General features: G+C 45.5%; 1 protein-coding gene across 3 annotated transcripts in view; it reads left to right on the forward strand.

The window, feature by feature from the left end:
• The window catches only part of TEAD3 (TEA domain transcription factor 3), a 32,085-nt gene that overhangs the window by 4,049 nt on the left and 9,103 nt on the right, over positions 1-18,933 (forward strand). The window contains exons 2-5 of one of the 3 annotated variants that reach the window (XM_074311174.1): positions 9,693-9,945; positions 12,948-13,012; positions 16,794-16,856; positions 18,224-18,235. In XM_074311174.1, the coding sequence (XP_074167275.1) occupies positions 9,693-9,945; positions 12,948-13,012; positions 16,794-16,856; positions 18,224-18,235 (393 nt within the window). Of the gene's footprint in view, positions 1-9,692; positions 9,946-12,947; positions 13,013-16,535; positions 16,599-16,793; positions 16,857-18,223; positions 18,236-18,933 lie in introns of all 3 variants that reach the window. The other 2 variants (XM_074311171.1, XM_074311173.1) reach the window with 2 other exon arrangements.

Consider the following 18,933-nt stretch of genomic DNA (forward strand, 5'->3'; position numbering starts at 1 on the left):
AGAGGTTTCAGGTGGGAAGAGGAGAAAATTGGGACCAAAGCACCTTACATTCTGGGAGCCATCAAGAAAAAGAATAGGAAAGATAAAGTAGGTCCTGAGATTGCTTTACAAATGCCTTTGACTGAAAATGAATGTTAAGAGGCTTTGGGAGAATTTCTTACTTAAATCCAGAAGTTGCAGAAAGTAGAATGTTTCTGGCCTTAGTGTTCAAGATTCTGATACCCAACCTCTTCATACTACCTTTAGTGCCCATGGAATTGAGAGGTACCATGGTGTCATGGATAGTGTCTGACTTAGAGACAAGAAATCCCTGATAAAACCATTCCCTGATACCATTTTTAAACTGTATGGCCATACATACAAGTCACCTAATCTCTGAAACGCCTCACCTGTAAAATAGTATTGGGGGCTAAAAGAGGTCTCTTTCAAAGCCAAATCTATAATCCTAAGGGATTCTGACCAGAACTCTTCAGAGGTCAGCAGGTCATTCCACAACCGAGCTTCCCTTGCCCCCACTTCTCTGTTCCTTTCCTAAATACTCATGTTGCTGTCCAGCTGATTGCATGCTCTTCTCTGGATGTAGCTACAATCCCTTTAGGTGATACTCAATGGGAACTGGAGGGAGTAGAAACTATATCTCACGGAAAGCAAAAGGCAAAAGATCAATTCAGTTGCTTTGGATTACAGCCCCTTCCTTATTCTGGGATGGTATTAGGGAGAAGAGAGTGTCTCCCACCCCCTCAATCCCGATGGCCCGGGCCCCTGAGGTTTCCTGGAGCACTGATTGCTTCCTGCACTCCCTGCCAGGCCGGAAAAGACAGGAAGTGATAGAGGAACTCTCTCTCAAAGAGAGAGAATATGAATCCTGTATGTGTAAGAAAGAAAATAAATGTAAGTTTGTACTATATGTGTGAGAGAGAATACATATGATATGTTGTGAGAGAAGGACCATGTGGAGTGACTGAGACAACGTATGTATTCGTGGCACAATGTAGTGATTTGAGCTAATATGTGACTATGGCTGGCTTTATCTGTGAGAGAGACTGAGATGAAGAAAGGCAGAGAAAAACTGTATAAAACTATAGGGAGGCAGTGACACTATATATGATTGTGTGAGATTGTGTGTATGTGTGAAAATACAACATCAAATGTCAGTGATTTCATGTGACCATGAGACAGTGAGACAATATGACTTTGCAGCTAGGAGATACACTGTGACATGCTGGGGCTACATTTATTTGTATGTGAAGAACTGTTACAAACTGATGGGAGGACTGAGGATGTGCTTGACTTGAGAAAATTACATAAGTGACTCCGTATAAGTGAGGGCAGGAGGAGAGGAGAGAAAAAAGAGAGGTGAGAGAAAAGAGGAGACAGACAGATACACAAAAGAGAAATATCCAGAGAGAAGAGACCCAACCAGGAAAGGAGATGCAGAAAGAGAGGAGAGAATTGACTGGGAAAAAAGGTAAGTGGGAACAGAAAAGAGACTGAGAAGAGAGATAGGAAGGGATACATGGAGAGATTGAAGGCTCTTTGATTTGTGTGTGTGGTAATATTTAGGTATTTTGATAGCACTGTGATGTTAAGGACTGGGTGTTTAGGTGATGGAAAGGAATTAACTAATGCTAGTGTGTGTGACTAGAATAGAATCTGTAAGAAAGCTCTCTTATTATCTAACATCAGGGAACTCTAGTGTGAACCTGAAGTCACTAAGACATATGCAGGCCAGGGTTACTTATAAGATGGCCAGGTGTGTGTTATCTAGCTGTCCCTTCTTCCCCACCACAGTTACCTGCCTTTCTCAGGATCGAGGTCAGGGGCTACCCAGAATAATCAGCCTGGCTTGGGGAACTAGGAAGCTCTGGTTAAGCTGTCCTGAGACAGTAAAAGTAGGGGGCTGGGAGAGACTTAGCATCTTTCCTTTTCACAGAAACTCAAAACAGAATTAAGGGGCTATGAATGACCTTACAGTCAAGTAGTCCGAGCCCTTCTCCCTGTTTTGGTCACACCCCCAGAAGCCCACTTCTCACCCTGTTTCTTGCTTCTAGGTAGTTTCTTATTTCCAATATTCTGGCAATAAAAGGCAGCCTTGCATAAAGAAATTCATGCCCAAACCCCAGCATATCTATTACTTTCTATGCTCCCTACTCTTTTTCCCTCCCAGACCTGCTAGAACCCCATCCTGCTCCCAAAGAATCCTCTTAGCAGTCCCAACCCCCATGCCCCTATGCCCATGTCCCTGTGTGCATGTGGAGAGAGTGAAGCTGCCCAGACCAAATTGGAAGCACATTAGGAGGAGGAGGGGGAGGAAGGGGAGAAGGGGAGGAGCCCCCTTTATCCCTCCCTCTCTTCCCTACCCCCCCTGCCGCCACCACCACTAGCTTGCCTAGCCCAGGCTTTCCAAATTGCTTCCTCCTGTAAAAGGCCCGACCCTGATTCTCAAGGGCTACGGCCCCTTACTCCCCACTACTTGGGGGTGTGGTTGCTTAGGCTGAATCTCTCCAAGGGACTTCAGCTAAGGGGGAGCCAGGTGGGCCCCCAAGCCCAAAGCTGTAGTGTGGCCATGTCTGGGAAGGGAGCTGGCTGGCAGCTGGGGAACAGCTGGCCCTCAAGTGGGGGTGGGGGTGATGGTGGGGGAAGGGGTATGGGAGGAAAAAGCAATGGAGCAGCTGGCAGTGGGTAATGGGATGGGGGGGTGGGGAAGGCCCCAAAGTCCTGAGAGTATGTGCATCTCCTTCTCCTCTCCCCATCCCAGCCCTCTTAGCCAACCAGGTGGGGGGAGGCTCAGTGCTCTTGGCCAAAATGAGGCCTCTACTTCTCCCTATGGATATTGGAAACATCTATTTGATTGATCCTTAATTTTTTCCACCATTTCAAGTATCCAGGAGTTCCTTACCCCTTGAGCAGGACCTCCCCCTGCATCTCACACTGCCCAATTCCATGCACTCCCTTACCATGGGATCTACCCTGAATCAAAGCTAGAACTTCAACTATGCTTGGGTGAGGACCCCTCCCACATCTCAGAAAAATAATCAGGCAGAATGACCAAGGGCTTGCTTCTCTGGAGTTCACCCTTCTCACCAAGATAGCAACTTCCTGAAGCCAGAGATGACATTAGGCCTCTCCCTGAGGGTAGGGAGTGGGGGCAAGGTTTTGGGCCCCTGGGAGATTCTGTACTCTGTAGAGCTAGGCTAGGCTGAAGATAGGATCCTGGATGGGCTAGGGGCTGTAGAGGGTGTGGGGGTAGAGAGCCCCAGGCATCCAGAGGCCTAGCCCCAGCTACTGGGAGCAGTCCAGCCAGTTCTTCTGGTGCATCAAGCCCCAAGGGGAGTGGGCAGGCAAGAGGCCCCTTATCTTCTCACCTGTCCTAAAGCCTGCTCAGGCACCTTCTCCATCTTTCCCTCCCCTCCCCCCATTCCCAGTTCTAAACTAGGACAGACCCCCAAGGAAGATTGAGGACCTGGACTAGGGAGAGGATAGATATAGCTGTAGATAGGAGCTGAATGGAGAGGGGTGAAAGGAATCTAGAGGTCACAGTACAGAGAGCAAATGGTTACAAGAAAGGAAAGACACTGTCAGTAGCTGACAGGGTTGGGTCCAGGCCCAGAGGAGATTGCCATGTCTTACACATGGTAGGCACTCAGTAATATTTGTGGATAGAGATTGGAAAAACTAATCAATGAAGACTATACAGAGTCAGAGTGGAGATAAGTTTTTGTATTTGTAAATATTAGGATAGCTATTTGTAAATCCTTGAAGAGGGGGCGGCTAGGTGGCGCAGTGGATAGAGCACCAGCCCTGAATTCAGGAGGACCCGAGTTCAAATCTGGTCTCAGACACTTAACACGTCCTAGCTGTGTGACCCTGGGCAAGTCACTTAACCCCAGCCTCAAAAACATTGACAAAAATAAAATAAAATAAAAAAAATAAAAAGAAAAATAGTAAATCCTTGAAGAGTTAACATGGTAAGATGGACTGCCTTCTGGGGAATAAGGACAGATTCTCTCTCTTCCAGAAACTCTGAATGGGATGTTTGGGTCTCTTCAGTTCTGCCTCCCAATTGTTGATGTGGTCCCCTCACTCTGTCTTTCCTTCCTTCTTTGTTTTTCTTCTTTCTCTACATTTTCCTTCTCTTCCACTGTCTTTCTTCTGTCTCTTCCTCTTTGCTCTTTTTCAGGGTTTCTTTGTATCTTTTTCTTCTTTCTTTATCTCCATCATTTGCTCATTCTCTGTCTTTCTTTTCTTTCCGTCTCTGTCTCCCTTTCTCTGTTTTCTTTCTTCCTTAACCTTCCTTTTAAATCTGTTTCTCCTCCCCATCTTTTTTCCCTTCCTTTGTGATTCTCACTTTGCCTTTTTTTTTCTGTCTCTAGATATATGTTCTACTTATAGCCCCCTCTCTCCTTTCTTCTGTCTTTCTTCTGCCCTTTCACTTTCCCTTTTCTCCTTTATATTCCAGTCTCTGAGTTCTTTACCTGTGTCCTACTCTCTCCATCATTGTCTCTCTTTCCATTTTCTCTTTATTCCTCTCTGTCCATTTTCTCCCTCAAAAATGCTAGATTTAGAGTCAGGAGTGTCATGGTTTAATTTTGACTGACATTTACTGTGTCACTCACTGTAGGCAAGATACCTTAATTTCTCTGATCCTTTCTTTCCTCATCTTTGAAATATTTATACTCCTTTCCTCACAGGATCATTTGAGAAGGAATAGTTTGGTAAACCTTAAAGTGCTCTATAAATTTGAGTTGTTAGTATTATTAAACAAAGTCAAACACTATAGGGGTTGTCTACAGTCTGGAGAGGCTAAGCAAGGGGGGAGAAGGAAATAGATTAATGTCTCTATGGAAAAAAAGTGTTTTCTTCTTATCCATCTCTTCTCTGCTATAAGGGGAGAGTCTCTAGCATTGGGACTGGGGCAAAGGTTCACACCTTAGTCTCAGCTGGAAAACAAGAAACTGAAAGAGTTTCATGTCACACTTAGCCCTGCCCCCATTCCCAAACACTTGCTGACCAGTCTTCTTGACCCCAGACCCTTTTTCCTTCTCAGTCGATGGGCACTGGGGCCCAAATCTGTCTGCTTGGCCTTACTCCTCTGTCCAGAGACTTTTGAGTTTTACAAATGGGAGGGGCTCTTTAAGTTCTCACTTTTGAAGTTCCCACTAGTCTAGCCATCATAGTAGAGTGGGGGAAAGTATCATTTGTTATTAGAAAAGCTGGATTCAAATTTCCACTCTGTGTGATCTTGGGCATGTCTGTTCCTCTCAGTCTCCTCCACTGTGTCCCTTCTGGCTCTGAAATTTTTGATCTTCTTTTCTTCCTTAGCTACCTCTCTCCAAGCAGCCAGCCTTTTGCCCTCTACCCCCATCCTCCATTACTTTTTGTCCTCAGCTCCTAGACAGAGCCACTCAGGATGTTGTGAAGATGAGGGAGGGCTGACTTTTCTTCCTATTTCTGGTGAAACAACCTCACTAGTGTATCTTAGGGAACATTTTACAGATGGGGCAGCTAAGGCCAAGAGAGAGAGATAAGAAGACTTATTCATATAGGTCAAAATTATTCAAAATCATATTGTTCAAATCATATAAGTCAGTAGTGGCAGAACCAAGATAGAGATTCAGGTCCTTTTTCCTCTGTGCCTTTTGGATTCCCAAGGCCTCAGGTTCAGGAGACTGCCAGGGGAATAAAGAGGAGAGCTACCTTTGTGTAGGAGTAAGCATGTAATATTTCCACACATCCGTGTTCCTGTATGTGTCTTCGTGTGAGGGTATATATTCATGTACCTTACTGTCCGTGTATGTGTCTGAAGGTTAATAACTATCCTCGAATTCGCATGGGTGCCTGCATGTTAGTAAGTTGTGTGTTCATGTGTCTGAAAGTTCATTCCAATATAAGTTCTTTTGTGGGGGGGGTGTTTTTTCTTCATCCTCTTCTTAGCTCCTATTCTTCTCATTCTGAGCACCCCCTCTCTTGATTCTCCCTCCTCCTACAGCTCATCAGTTGTATGTAGTCCTGGCCAGGGGCAGCCTGCTCCCCCCCCCCCAAGTCAGCCCTGGCTCCTGCCGTGTTCTCCTTATTTGGCCACAGTGCTCCCGAGGGGGGCGGGGCGGGGGCTGACATCACCTCTAGAAGGGGGGGTGCCAAGAGCAGGGAAGGAGGGGCAGAAGTAGGGAGTTGGGGGAGTAGAAAAGTTTCTTTAGCTATCTCTGGGGCTGCCTACACTACCCAAGTACTGTAGGTTTCACAGGCCAAGATTTAGGGGTTAGCTTCATAGAGGGAATAGTTCCTCAGGACTTTTTCACTGAGAAACCTCGGGGTGTAGAGGAAGCAGCTAACCAAAGTGAGGTCCCAGGAAACAGCCCCCTCCCTTTCATTTTCCTCAGGCTCCTACTTCTAATAGATGGACTTAATCCTGGCTGCTCAGAGACTTGCATTTTGAGTGTTTTACATCCTGGTTTTCCACCTATGAAAAAAACAAATTCTCTGGGACCATGGGCCTCTCTGCTTGGTCTCATTTGGCCCCTTCCCCCTACAGCACTCACACTTCAATCTCCACACTTGTAACTCTAATCCTTTCCTTTCTAGGGGTCTTGGGGGAGGTGGAGAGGAGCTCTGGGATTCCTAGGAGATAGAGGAAAAAGAAAACCCAGGCCTCTAGCTTCCTAGGGAACAGTCTAGGATAGGGATCAAGGTCGGGAGAACCTTATGTATTGTTTTCTTTATTTTGTCTGGTTCCTTGATTTGGAATCGTATCTCTGTGTTTGTCTCTCTCTTTCTCTCCTTTTCCTCCTTCCTTCCCTCTCTGCCTCCCTCCCTCTTCTCTCTTCCCACCTTTCCTTCCCTCCTTTCTTTTCTCCCCATTTATGTCTCTTCTCTCTCCCTCTTTTCTCTCTTCCTGCCTTCCCTTCTGTCCCTTCTTCTCTCCCCATTTCTTTATTACTTTTTCATGTCTTTATTTCTGTCTTTCTCTCCTGTCAAAAAGTCAAAAATATTTGAATTCAAATTTAGCCTCAGATACTTACTGGCTGTGATCCTGGGCACATTTACCTTTTGCCTGCCTCAGTTTCCTCAACTGTAAAATGAGGGCAATAAACAGCACTTACTGTCAAGGGTTGTTGTGAAAATTAAATGAAATAATTGTAAAATGCTTAGCACAGTGCCTGGCATATAGAAGGCTTTTAATAAATGTTTCACTTCTTTCTTTCTTCTTCCTTATCCTCTCTCTGACTCTCTCTGTTTTTCCTTCAGTTCCCCTCTCCCTCTTTCCCTTCCTCTCTTTCTCCTTTCCTCAATCTCTCTCTCTCTTTCTCTCTCTCTCTCTTTCTCTCTCTCTCTCTCTCTCTCTCTCTCTCTCTCTCTCTCTCTCTCTCTCTCTTTCTCTCTCTCTCTCTTTCCCCCCTTCTCTCCATCTTTCTCTGTCCCTCCCTCTCTCTCAATCTTTCCTTTTTTCTCTCTCTTTCTCATTCTCCCTCCCCCCCCGGCCTCTCTCTCTCTCTCTCTTTCTCTCTCTTCTCTCTGTTTCCTTTCTTTTTCTCCTCTTTTTCTCTCCTTCTTTCTCTTTTTCTGGTTCTGTCTCCTCTCCCAATCTTTCAATCAGAAAAGTAATTCTTGAATGGGCTATCAGGACCTTAGGGACAGATCTATAGGTCTGTGCTTCCTGGACTCTTTTTGCTTGCCCAGACCTGACTGCCCCTTGGCACAAATGCTCCCTTAGACACAAAAGCTGATGCCTAGAGTCATTGCCATGACAACTAGGCACTTTCTTTCCATGATCCCAGGACATATCCATCTTCACATGTAGTTGAAGAACAGGATTCACCCAGATACCCCCCCCTTACTTTCCTATCTCATCATCATATTTGAGGCTTTCTCTAAGCCACAGAAGCTCCAGTTTCCTTGACTTCCCCCCTTTCCAATTATGTCCCACTTTAGAAAGCTTTCTTGCCCTCCCTTCACCAACTCTCACTGATTTATCCCTCACCCACACCTCAGACTAGGAGAAGGTGGCTACTCACTTGTCAAAACAAGGACCTTATCCTGGGCACCTGCTTACCCTAGTTAATAGGGGGTACAGACCTGGCACTATGGAGAGCTATATGAGACCTTAGGCTGTGAGATTGTTAAGAGTTCAGAGCATTAATAACTTTATATGGAGCGTATGCAGACATATATGAGAAAGATATTATATTGTAGTGGGTGGAGCAATTGCCTTGGGTTGAAACTTTTGCATTTCTTTGTTTCCCTAGCACTTAGCACAGTACCTGGCACAAGAGAAGTGCTTACTATGTGAGGCTGGGCAAGTCATTTAATTTTCCTGAGTCTCAGTTTCCCCACCTGTAAAATAGAAATAATAATAACTCCTCTTATGGAGTTAATCGTGAAAATCAAATGAGCTTAGGTGTGTTTAAAAAAAAAACACTTTGCAAATTTATAAGGTGTCAATATTGCTTGGTAGCAAGAATTTCCATATTAAGAGTTCTTTATACTAGTGAAATCACAAGTCAAATACAAAAGTGAAAGTACTTTTAAAATATAAGCTATGCTTGTACAAGACCATGTGAAATTGTATGATTCCATGCGAGTATCTGGCACTATGTAGTGAAGTTTCACACTATGTGTGAAGTTTCTAATATCATGTAAAGTTCTGTGGAATCCTTTGAAAGCATTACATGCAGTCACTTGGGACTGTGTAGAACTGAGGGTGACATAGCATGATCCTTGAACGTGCCTTCCCAAGCTCCTTCCATTCCCATTGATGGCCCCCTTTTTTAGTATATAATCTGGGCCATTTATTAACAAAACTCATTACAACTAGTTCTCCTTTTTTGTGAGTGTAAATTCTATCTCCACATGGACTGTAAGATCCTTAAAAAAAAATAGAGGGCTTCTTTTATCCCATAGTGTAGAAATGAATGAGGATGGAATTTCATGGTGTCATGTTAGGACTCTATGAGGTTCTACAGAATGCTTTGAGATAAAAGTGGCACTATGAGAAATGAGAGCATAAAGCCAGAACCCCAAAGCTAACATATCAAAAACACGAAGGGAAGTTTAGCGAGAGATAAGAAGGTTAAAAGAGCCAAAGAACTAGGAACAAAAGAAAAAAATAAATTACTGGTTTTTCCTAAAATTCTCCTTTTCCTCTGTATCAGCCATATTAGTGACATTCTTTCACTAGCCTAAGTCATTTCAGAGCCAAACTATGATGAAGCTCCCCTAGTCTTTCCAGCCTTGAGCATAAACCCATTGGTGAAATGGAAAGAAGAGGTATCCAATATGGACACCTTTGTCCTTAAGCAAGTCAAAATCTCCCCAAGCCTCAGTTTCTTTATAAGACATTAGACTGAAGGACTTCTAAGATCCCCTTGAATTCTAAATCTGTAGCTACAGGGAATAGTGCTTGGAGAAGGTCACTGGAAGTGGGGGCTAAGGGCAACAGCCTGTCACCCTAACACATCCTTTTCTCCAAAGCCCAAGATCCATACACTCCCTCAAAGTCATGGAGCCATCAGCCTCTATCACCATCCCTCATATACGCCTTCTTAAAAGAGAGGGTGGAGGTGGGGTAAGGGTTGAGGCACTGAGCAGACAGCCTGGAAGATGCGGGGTGGAGGGGAAAGGTGAATGTAGCTTTGGTTTGGGAAAAGCTGGTCTAGCCAGTTCCATGACCCCCATCCTGTCCCCTGTTCTACCAGGTCCTCGCGTGCCCAGCGGGCTCGAGGCCAGAGCCCAGAGCAACCAGCACAATAGCGTCCAACAGCTGGAACGCCAGCAACAGCCCTGGAGAGGGCCGGGATGATGGGCCCGAGGGGCTGGACAAAGGGCTGGACAATGATGCGGAGGGAGTGTGGAGCCCCGACATTGAGCAGAGCTTCCAGGAGGCCCTTGCCATCTATCCTCCCTGTGGTCGGCGTAAAATCATCCTTTCAGATGAAGGCAAGATGTATGGTGAGTGCCAAGACCCATGTGAATAAAGGGAGCGTGTTAGGAAGGGGCAGAGGTGGGGAAAGCAGATAGATAGCTTCAGTGTGGAATAGACAGATAACAGGGTGGTAACTGAAAGGTCAGGAAGGTCTGGGCAAGGTGGGGTCCACTGGGCTGCCCTGATCTCCAGTCCTCCTTCATGGAGTGCTTTTCTCCAGAGGCTCCCCTTCCATTCCCTCACCCCTCCCTTTGTTGCTCTCTGCCCCCTCACCCAGCCGGTTTGGTGAAATAACCCCTGCGCCAGCCACAGGCGAGTTTGGGCGTGTGAGCCCGTGTGTCTGGATCTGGGCCTCCTCCTCCTTGTCCTCCTCCCCATCCTCCTCCTCCTCCCCCTCCTCCTTTTCGTAAACAAGCCAACTTTGCTCCCTCCCCCAGTCCATGGCCAACACTCTCCTGCTCCCTCCCCTAAACTACTTGGTGGTTTGGGGGCAACTTAGAAAATGGGTTACCTCTGTCCCCCAGGCTTTTAATATCTCTGGGATGTCAAGGGTTTGTGACTGAAATATGGAGAAGCTTGTATTAAGGGAACTGGGGAATACACTATTGGCCCCAGAGCTATCCCAGGAACCTAACAAGCTGGACATAAACCTTTTCTGGGGGTAACTGTCACAAAAGGTGAAAGGTGTACTACTGGGTAACACTGTTGGTCATACTACCTATGGATCCAAGAGAGTCAGCTGGGATGGGGGTTGGGGATAGGCGCTTTGTGGAGATAGGAGACAGGATTCTAGGTTTCAGAAACCTAAAAGGGTTGGGAATGGGGAGGGGAAGAGAGGCAAGTGTGGCCTGTGTTGAAAGTGTACTGGGCAGGGGAGAGATTCACATCGGCTCTTCCTTTGTTCCCCAAATCTTATCCATCTTATTTGTGCTCTTAGCCCATACCCCCAGTGTGAGTTCTTTTTTTTTTATTGCCAGCCCCCCAAATCAAAAGGAAGTTTCCTCTACTCTTACAGCCCCTGGTAAGCCTGATCCAGAGCTGCATTTTTGGGATGACTCTGCCTGCTGACGTGCCGGGGCTGGCCCCTGGCCAGTTCCCCCCACCCCCCCAAACCGGCTCTCCCAGCAGCAGCCCAGACAGCTGGCGGCCACTTAAAGAGACAGGCCCTTAGCCTTTCAGCCCAGGCCAAGTGGGAAGGAGAAAGGGAGGAGTCTCAAAAGGGAAGGGACCAAAGTAGGTAGATTGATGTGGGAAGGATTGACTTGGGCTCCCTGTCCCACCCCTCACTCCTAATTTTCTCATCTCTATGAGGTTTCTACTTAAGCAGGGAGATACCCTAGGACAGGGATTGTACTCACTGGGTTGCCTGCCTCTCCCCAGCCCCATAGATTAGCTGGGGCAGCCCCAATGGGGTATTTTTAGCCAGAGATGGAGGAGTGGAGAGGAGAAGGCGGGAAGGGAGGAGAAGGGAGGGGAGACGGAAGGGGTTGGTTTAGTCAGGGGAGAAGTATTTCAGGAATGTGACTGTTTTAGGGGAAGACTTGGGGTTGGGGGGTAACACAACTGGGATTTGGTAGAAGGGGAAGTGGGCAGGAAGAAACATGGAGAATCCTATACCTTCAGTGGCATACACTCAAAAAGACACATACTAAGAGCTTCTGCACACACATCCCCTCCCCCATGTTGCCAAGTTCCTTGGATAGATGCCAGCTACCTTCCTCCCATTTTCCAGGGCTTGGGGCAAAGTCTTCTGGCTTCCCAAGGCAGACATCATCCCACTACCACCAAAGATGAGCTCTCCACCTTCTTCCAGCTGGAAGGGTGTGCTTTCAGGAAGCTGATGGAGTGCCGAGTCACACACAAAGCATATATACACCCTCCTAAAGATATATAGGTAGGTAGGTATATAGATAGATAGATGCATTGTGCATTCATATATATCTACATAGAGGAAAAATAGATAGATAGATCCATAGGTCCATGAGTGTATGTATTCATTCATACATATCTACATAAATGGATGAGATAGATAGATAGATAGATAGATAGATAGACAGACAGATAGACAAAAAATGCTTACCATTTGTGACATGCACAAGGACACACAAACAGATATATTAGCTTCCTGATAGATACACCGCTGTGTGTAAAGAAATGACAGCCACAATTACATTCAGAATGGCAGATACAAGACTTCAGGGAGCAACCAAGCCTTACTCCTTGATAAAGAATCATTCTGAGTTGAAGAAGAGCTGAAGAGACCTCAGAGACCAACCAGTCTAACCCTCTCATTTTACAGAGCAAGGAAACTGAGGTCCAAAAAAGGGAAGTCAGGGCAGAGCCAGGACTAGACCCCCCCCCACACACACACACATACACACCCTTCCTCACACTCAAGCCACTGTCCTTTCATATGCACAGTCACACATACATATATGGAGTAACATGGGCGGAGGAGGGATGTACATACCTCATGATTCAGAGGATACAGAGCCCATAGATATATACTGAAAGGGACACGCACACTGTGCACAGAAAGATGCACACAGTGAAGAGGCAGGAAGGAGTGGAGAGGCTTGAGAGAGACATGAATAGACACACAGACACATACATAGGCTGTGAGTTATCCAGTTGTCTTCTTCACCTGTCCCTGTTTGTCTACAAAACCAAAAAGAGTAAATAGGGCAACAGTACCTAATATGTATTATCCTCCTCTTTTACCCTAATGTCTCTGGCTTGGAAGCTGCTGCTGCCACCCCTCTGCCTCCTGACTGGGGATTTGTTCCAAGCCCTCAAAGCCATGTGGTCCCACTTGCTGCTCAGATCCCCTGCTTCCAACCCCTTTGCCCTTTTGGCTTTTATTCAACTCTGTCCAACTGGTGCCACCTTCTGGCCCTGAGAGACCTGGGGTAAGAATGAGAAAAAGAAAAGGAGGAGAGCTAGATATTAGACTGGGAAAGACCATAATTAATCACTTTTAGTTCTACCATTTACCTACTTCCTGTTTTCCCTCTCCCTCTCAATCCAGGTCGCAATGAGTTGATAGCACGATATATCAAGCTAAGGACAGGAAAGACTCGGACAAGGAAACAGGTAAAGAAGCAATTTATGCTATAGCCTGAATGCACAATCATATTTACACAACTGATACACACATACACACCATGTATTTCTCTTTCTTTCTTCCCCACTCCCTTTCCATTCCTTCTTTCTCATTCCTTCCCTTTTTTTTCTTTCCCCCTTTTTCTTTCTTCTGCCTTTCCTCCTCCCTTTCCCTCCCTTTTTTCTGTCTCTCCCTCCTTTTCCTATTCTCCCATCTTTTTCTTCTTCCCTTTCTCAAACTAGCTCATTATTCTCAACAATACAAGCCCCATCTCCCCCTTTCCTCTCTGCCCTTAACTTCTCTAGCCCTCAATTTCCTCCTTTGTAAAGTGAAGACATTGGAGTAAATTGTCTCCAAAGTCTCTCCAATTCTGACATTCCATGCTCATTCCTTCTACTCCCTATTTCTAGCCTAAAACAGCTTCATCCCTATTCTCTGGATGTCTTGAATTACCTCCTCTTAAATGCTTTCCCAGGACTGAAGTTTCAAAAGTTGGGCATGTGGATATCAGACTGACTATTGCAAAGTAGGAAAAACCAGATGGGGCTGCTGCAACCTGGACAAGATCCTCATCCCCAGTTATTCTGAGCAACTGGGGAGGGGAAGTTTTTGAATGGGACTGTTCTATCGAAAATGTAACCACTTTTTCAAAATCATACCTAATACACTATTCCCACAGATTTGAGATTTCTGGCTCTATGAAAAAGGAAAAATGCTGCTCCCTACCAATCCTACAGGGTACTTGGTATTTTCTGTTTCTTACTAGGTCACACTCCCAATCTTCTGTGGGCCAGGGAGATGGTGCCAGGGGCTCTACCCTCATCTTCCATCACTGTCATCTTGGTCCTTTGGCCATACTGCTGCCAGTTTTCAGGTCTTGTAGTCACTGACTTCTTCCTCTACACTCCCTGAGGGGAATGAGATTCTTTCTATAAGGAATGGGGCAGTGACTGTTTTACTAGTCCTGGGACTTCTGGTCACAGATAATGGTTTCCAGGAATTAAGCTACTGGAACCCTGCACTTTCCCTATCTTACAATATAGGGAGATGATAACAATATTGGGGATTTCAGCAGCCTGGTGTTCATCAGGAGAACCCACTCTAATCTTCCTCAGCTGTCCATGCCCAGCACTTTTGACTAGGGACAGACAATTTCATCATCTATAACATAAGGGAGCTGGACTAAGTGGCCTCTAAGTTACCTTCTTACCCTAAATCCATTCATTAAGAGATAAGGCAGCCACCCCTCACATTACCATCATGCCTTAGTTCAATTTGACAAACATTGAATAAGCATTTGTAATATGCTGAGTTCTGAGTCCTTTCCTCTTGAAGATGAAAAAAGACTCGACACCTAACTTCCAGAGCAGGATGGGGAATCTTTTTTTCTGTCAAGGGCCATTTAGGCATTTCTAACATCATTTGTGGCCTACACAAAATTATCAACTTAAAGAACTCAAGCAATAAGAGGCTGTTGTACCTAGCTTTCAGCTCATCATCACTTGTGGTTGCCTTGGCAGGGCCAAATTAATTGATTTCAATAAATAGATTGAGCTATCTATTCGTGGTAGTAGCCATGCAGACTACTAAGAGTTAGGGGTAACTATAGCATAGATTTGAATCTTGATTCTGACATGTATTACTAGTGGGATTTTACTCAAATCACTTAACCCCTGTCGACCTCAGTTTTCCCATCTGTAAAATTAAGGAGATCGTCCAGATGGGGGATAGAGAAAGTAAGGAATTTGACTAGATTATTTCCAGGGTCTTTCCTTGCTCTGAATCCATGACTCTATCATCTCTAAGTTCCCTTTTAGCTATAGGGCTTATGAACTACCATGGCCAAGAAGAACTCACCAACTAACAGGTTCATTTGACAGATGTGTCCCTGAATGGGCTAGGAGCAAATCTATTCCTACTAGAGGTAGGAAGACAGTTCAACTTTGAAAAAGCCACTTGCCTAATTCTTTCACAAACTGGGAAACTATTTCTGCATTAATCTTTTTTGTATAGCTGAATTTTCATACCTCACATCTAATTTAATCTGGGTCCGCCTACAAATGGGGAGACAAACAATAAAAACCTCAATGAGCTTCCTAAAACTTAAACTATTACATACATGCCATGGGAGGCAAAGAAGAAGAAATATCACAAGGGCTGGGAAAGCCTGGAAAGGTTTCACCTCTGAAGAGGTGAGATATGAAAAAAGTTTTCTAGAGAAGCAGAAGTTTTAAGTGTAGTCAAATGTGTGAATGAATAAGGGGAGCAGGCATCCAGCAAGAATTGAAGCAGAAGCACTATGCACAGGGTAGTCAAAATGAAATAAGATAGAGCTAGCAACAGGCAAGCTCATGTGGTTTAGCTACAGTAGAAAACATTTGATTTTTAGTCAGAAGATCTGGATTCAAGTGTTATATCTGATATATATTGGTTATATGATTCTGAGAAAGCTACTTGACTTCTAAATCCACAGGGAGCTTCCACATGAGGATCCCCTACCAAAGAAATCACTAGTTTGGCCTCCCCTTCCCCCAAACACTTACACAACCTGCCTCACAGGATTGCCTCCAGGAGAATATTTTGTAAAACTAGAGTACTAAGGCTTTAAGTATGTGCTTAAAAAGAATGAAAAGGACTGGTGAAATCTCCTTTCTGCTCTGTTCTACCTGCATGGACAAGTAACTTCTCCTCTCTGTGGGTCAGTTCCCTGATCCATAAAAAAGAAGGGACTAGACTAGATGTATTTAGGAACTTGTTCCAATTTGAAACTATCTACATGAATACAGACTGTCATAATTTTATCAGGCTGAGGAATTTAGACATAATCCTTCACAGAAAAGAGGAAGTCAATATAGGTTTGAACAAGGATAGCAGTAGGATTGGTAAGCAACAGAAAGGTTGGAAGAATAGTGATGCCTTCAATAAAAATAATGAAATTTGGCAGAGGATATTATGGATGGGAAAGATGATGAATTCAGTTTTGGACATGTTGAATTTGAGACATCTTTGAAACATCTAGTAGAAAATGTATAAGAATAAATTGGTGATGAAGGACTGAAGCTCAGAGGAGATTGGGGTTATTTATCTAGATCTTGGAGTCTTTGGTATAGAGATAATTAAATGCATGGGAGTTTAGCAAGAGACAGAAAAGAGAGACAAGAGTTTAGGGGACCTAAGACCTTTGGAGAGTACCCACAGAGTTATAAAAAAAAAAAAGTTAAGATTAAAAGTGGGATTGGTAGAATGGGTAACTATGAGATGTCCCTCTCTGAGTGTTACATGTTTATAGACTGATACTCCTTGCATAACCCTTTTCCTCAGGACCACAAGTTCTGGGACACACTTTGGAACTCTCTGGACCAGGAAGGTGTTCCATTGGACTCAAAGGTTTTCTTAGGACCAGGGCCACCCTGGCCATGGCCCCTTTGTCACTCCAATCCCCATGGGCCTTCCCCAGCTCCCTCACTTTCTCTGTGTTTTCCTCTCTGGCCGGACTTGGGGTGGTGCCCCTAGGTGTCCAGCCATATACAGGTTCTAGCAAGGAAGAAGGTGCGGGAGTACCAGGTTGGCATCAAGGTATGTCAGCACCTCACCCTGGTCTGGGGTCTCCAACCTCTGCCCTTCCCTCTTCCCAAGCCCGCCATACGGCCCTTCAACCTGCAGCATGGGCAAGCGACTTCCCCTGCCCCCCTCTCTACGCTCCGCTCGCTCCCACTTCTCCTCTGGCTGACAGCTCTGCTGTCTCCCTCTCCTTCTGCTCTTTCTCTGCAGGTCTCTAGCCACTTGCAGGTTCTAGCCAGGCGGAAATCGAGGGAGATTCAGTCCAAGCTGAAGGTACGGGTCCCCCACCACCCGGCCTGGCCTCTCCTGGGGCCCCTTGGGCCTCCCAAGGCCCCTTCCCATCCCTATCTCCTTCCAGCTCTGCAGGTTACCGACCCTGCTTTCTGTCCCACAGAATACTTGCCGAATGTTCCAGGGCCAGGAAGGGGAGGGAGAGGAGGCCATAAAAAGGCCCCTGGGTAGAGGGGAGAAAGCAGGTAGGAGGAGTTTTTAATTTTCCCTGCTTTCTCAGGGGTACCCTTAAGGGCAAAATGGGGATGATGCTAAGGGGGTCCTAGTCCCAGCCCAAGAAGGAGGAAGCAGGAAGAAGGCATCTTCATCCTCTGGTTAGAGAGCAGATCAAGAGCAGATCAACCAGTGCTGACTCCAGGGACTTTCCCACCTCACCCAGACCTCATTATAAGGAGGAGAGAGGGGAAAATAGGTGCAGCATCTGGTGGTCTGAGGGCCATTAGGGCCGATCTCTCCTCTACTATGCTTTCTTTTTTTTCTCCTTCCCTCCTCCTTGCCACTGCTAACTAACCGCACTGGGGCTTTGGGAGAGCAGGGTCAGGGTTTGGTTATGGGTTGTTGGTACTGGTGGTGGGATAGTTATAATGGATTGCTTCATTTCCCTCCCCACCCCCCATCCACCTATTTTACCACAGTGGTTTCTGGTACAAGGGCATTCTGATCTGAAAGCTGATCATGGTCGCAAAAGACCTGAGCCTTCTAGGGTCAGATCATATTCACTTCCCCACTCCTCAACCCCTCCCAAAAGGCATGCCAGTTCTGGTTTTGCCTAGTCCCTTCCCTTGAGCTCCTAAGAGATAGACATAGAAGTATTTCCCCCACCCCCCCACCCCATAGATGACTCTTCCCTCCCCAAGTGTAGGCTCCACTCCTGTTGTCTGACTCCTATAAACTAACTAGACTACCAGAATGGGCAGTCCCACCCCAATCTCCCTATGTCTACTGCTATTATAAGACTCATCTCCTTGCCCTAGTTCTATAAGGTTTTCCCAATTCCTCATCCCAAAGACATGCAATCTGTTTTATCATTCCATATTTCCATCCTCTCCCATTCAATTCCTTTTAGTCTCCCTTGAGTGCCCTTATTCAGAGGCTCCTGGGCCATAAACTCTTAACTCTAATGAGTTGCCCTGATGACATTATTAGAAGACAGGTGAGTGTCCCTAGTGAGAAGCTACAGGGAAATGGAGCATGGGAGCAGGAAGCTAGATTATCCCTGGACCTTTCCCTACCTCCCTACCTGAGAACTAGGCAGTGATTGGAGGGAAGAGAGGGGAATGGGAAGGGATGATCCTCTCCCTCTACCCTCTAGTCTTCCTCTGATGCAATGTTTTCTTTTTTCTTCACAGGCCATGAACCTGGTAAGTCACAGCCCCATCCCCTATCCCAATCCTTCCTCTTTTTCTCCTTGCCTCTGGATGATGGAGTAAGAAAGGTCATTAAGTATATGTTATAGACTGAGTAAATTGAAACTTAAGTGAAGACCCATCTTGGCTCTGGTGCCTACCAGTTACATAACTTTAGGCAAATCATTATGTCTCTGGGTCTTGTTTCCTTCATCCCTAAAATAAAGATTTATTTCCTTCCTTATTTATTTTATGATGCTAGTTCTAGAAGCAGCAGAGGTGGATAAGGAACCAGGCTTTGAGCCAAGCAAGAAAACCCAGGTTCAAGTACTGCCTCTGACACATACTAGCAGTGTAATCCTGGGCACAGCACCAAACTTGTCACTGATTTAGGCAGTTCTTTAAGATTATAAATTGCAAAAAAGGTTCTGACCCATATTAATAGAAGCAGTTCTCTACCCTCACAAGTCTATCCTTATCTCCTATTCCCTTTTTAGGATTCTATGAAGTAGTGGATGTGGGTGCTTTGGAAACTATAAAGCTCTATAAAAGTATAAAGTCTGACTCCCTCATTTTACAAACAAGTAAACTGAGACCTAGATTCATGAAGAGACTTGCCCAGTGAATTAGTGGCAGAGGCCAGATTCAGATTTCAGTTCTCAGTTCAGTTCTCCATTCCTCCCCTTACACTGTCTCTCACTCAGGCTCTACCC

The sequence above is a fragment of the Sminthopsis crassicaudata genome, chromosome 4 (assembly GCF_048593235.1).
Source record: "Sminthopsis crassicaudata isolate SCR6 chromosome 4, ASM4859323v1, whole genome shotgun sequence".
Taxonomy (NCBI): domain Eukaryota; kingdom Metazoa; phylum Chordata; class Mammalia; order Dasyuromorphia; family Dasyuridae; genus Sminthopsis; species Sminthopsis crassicaudata.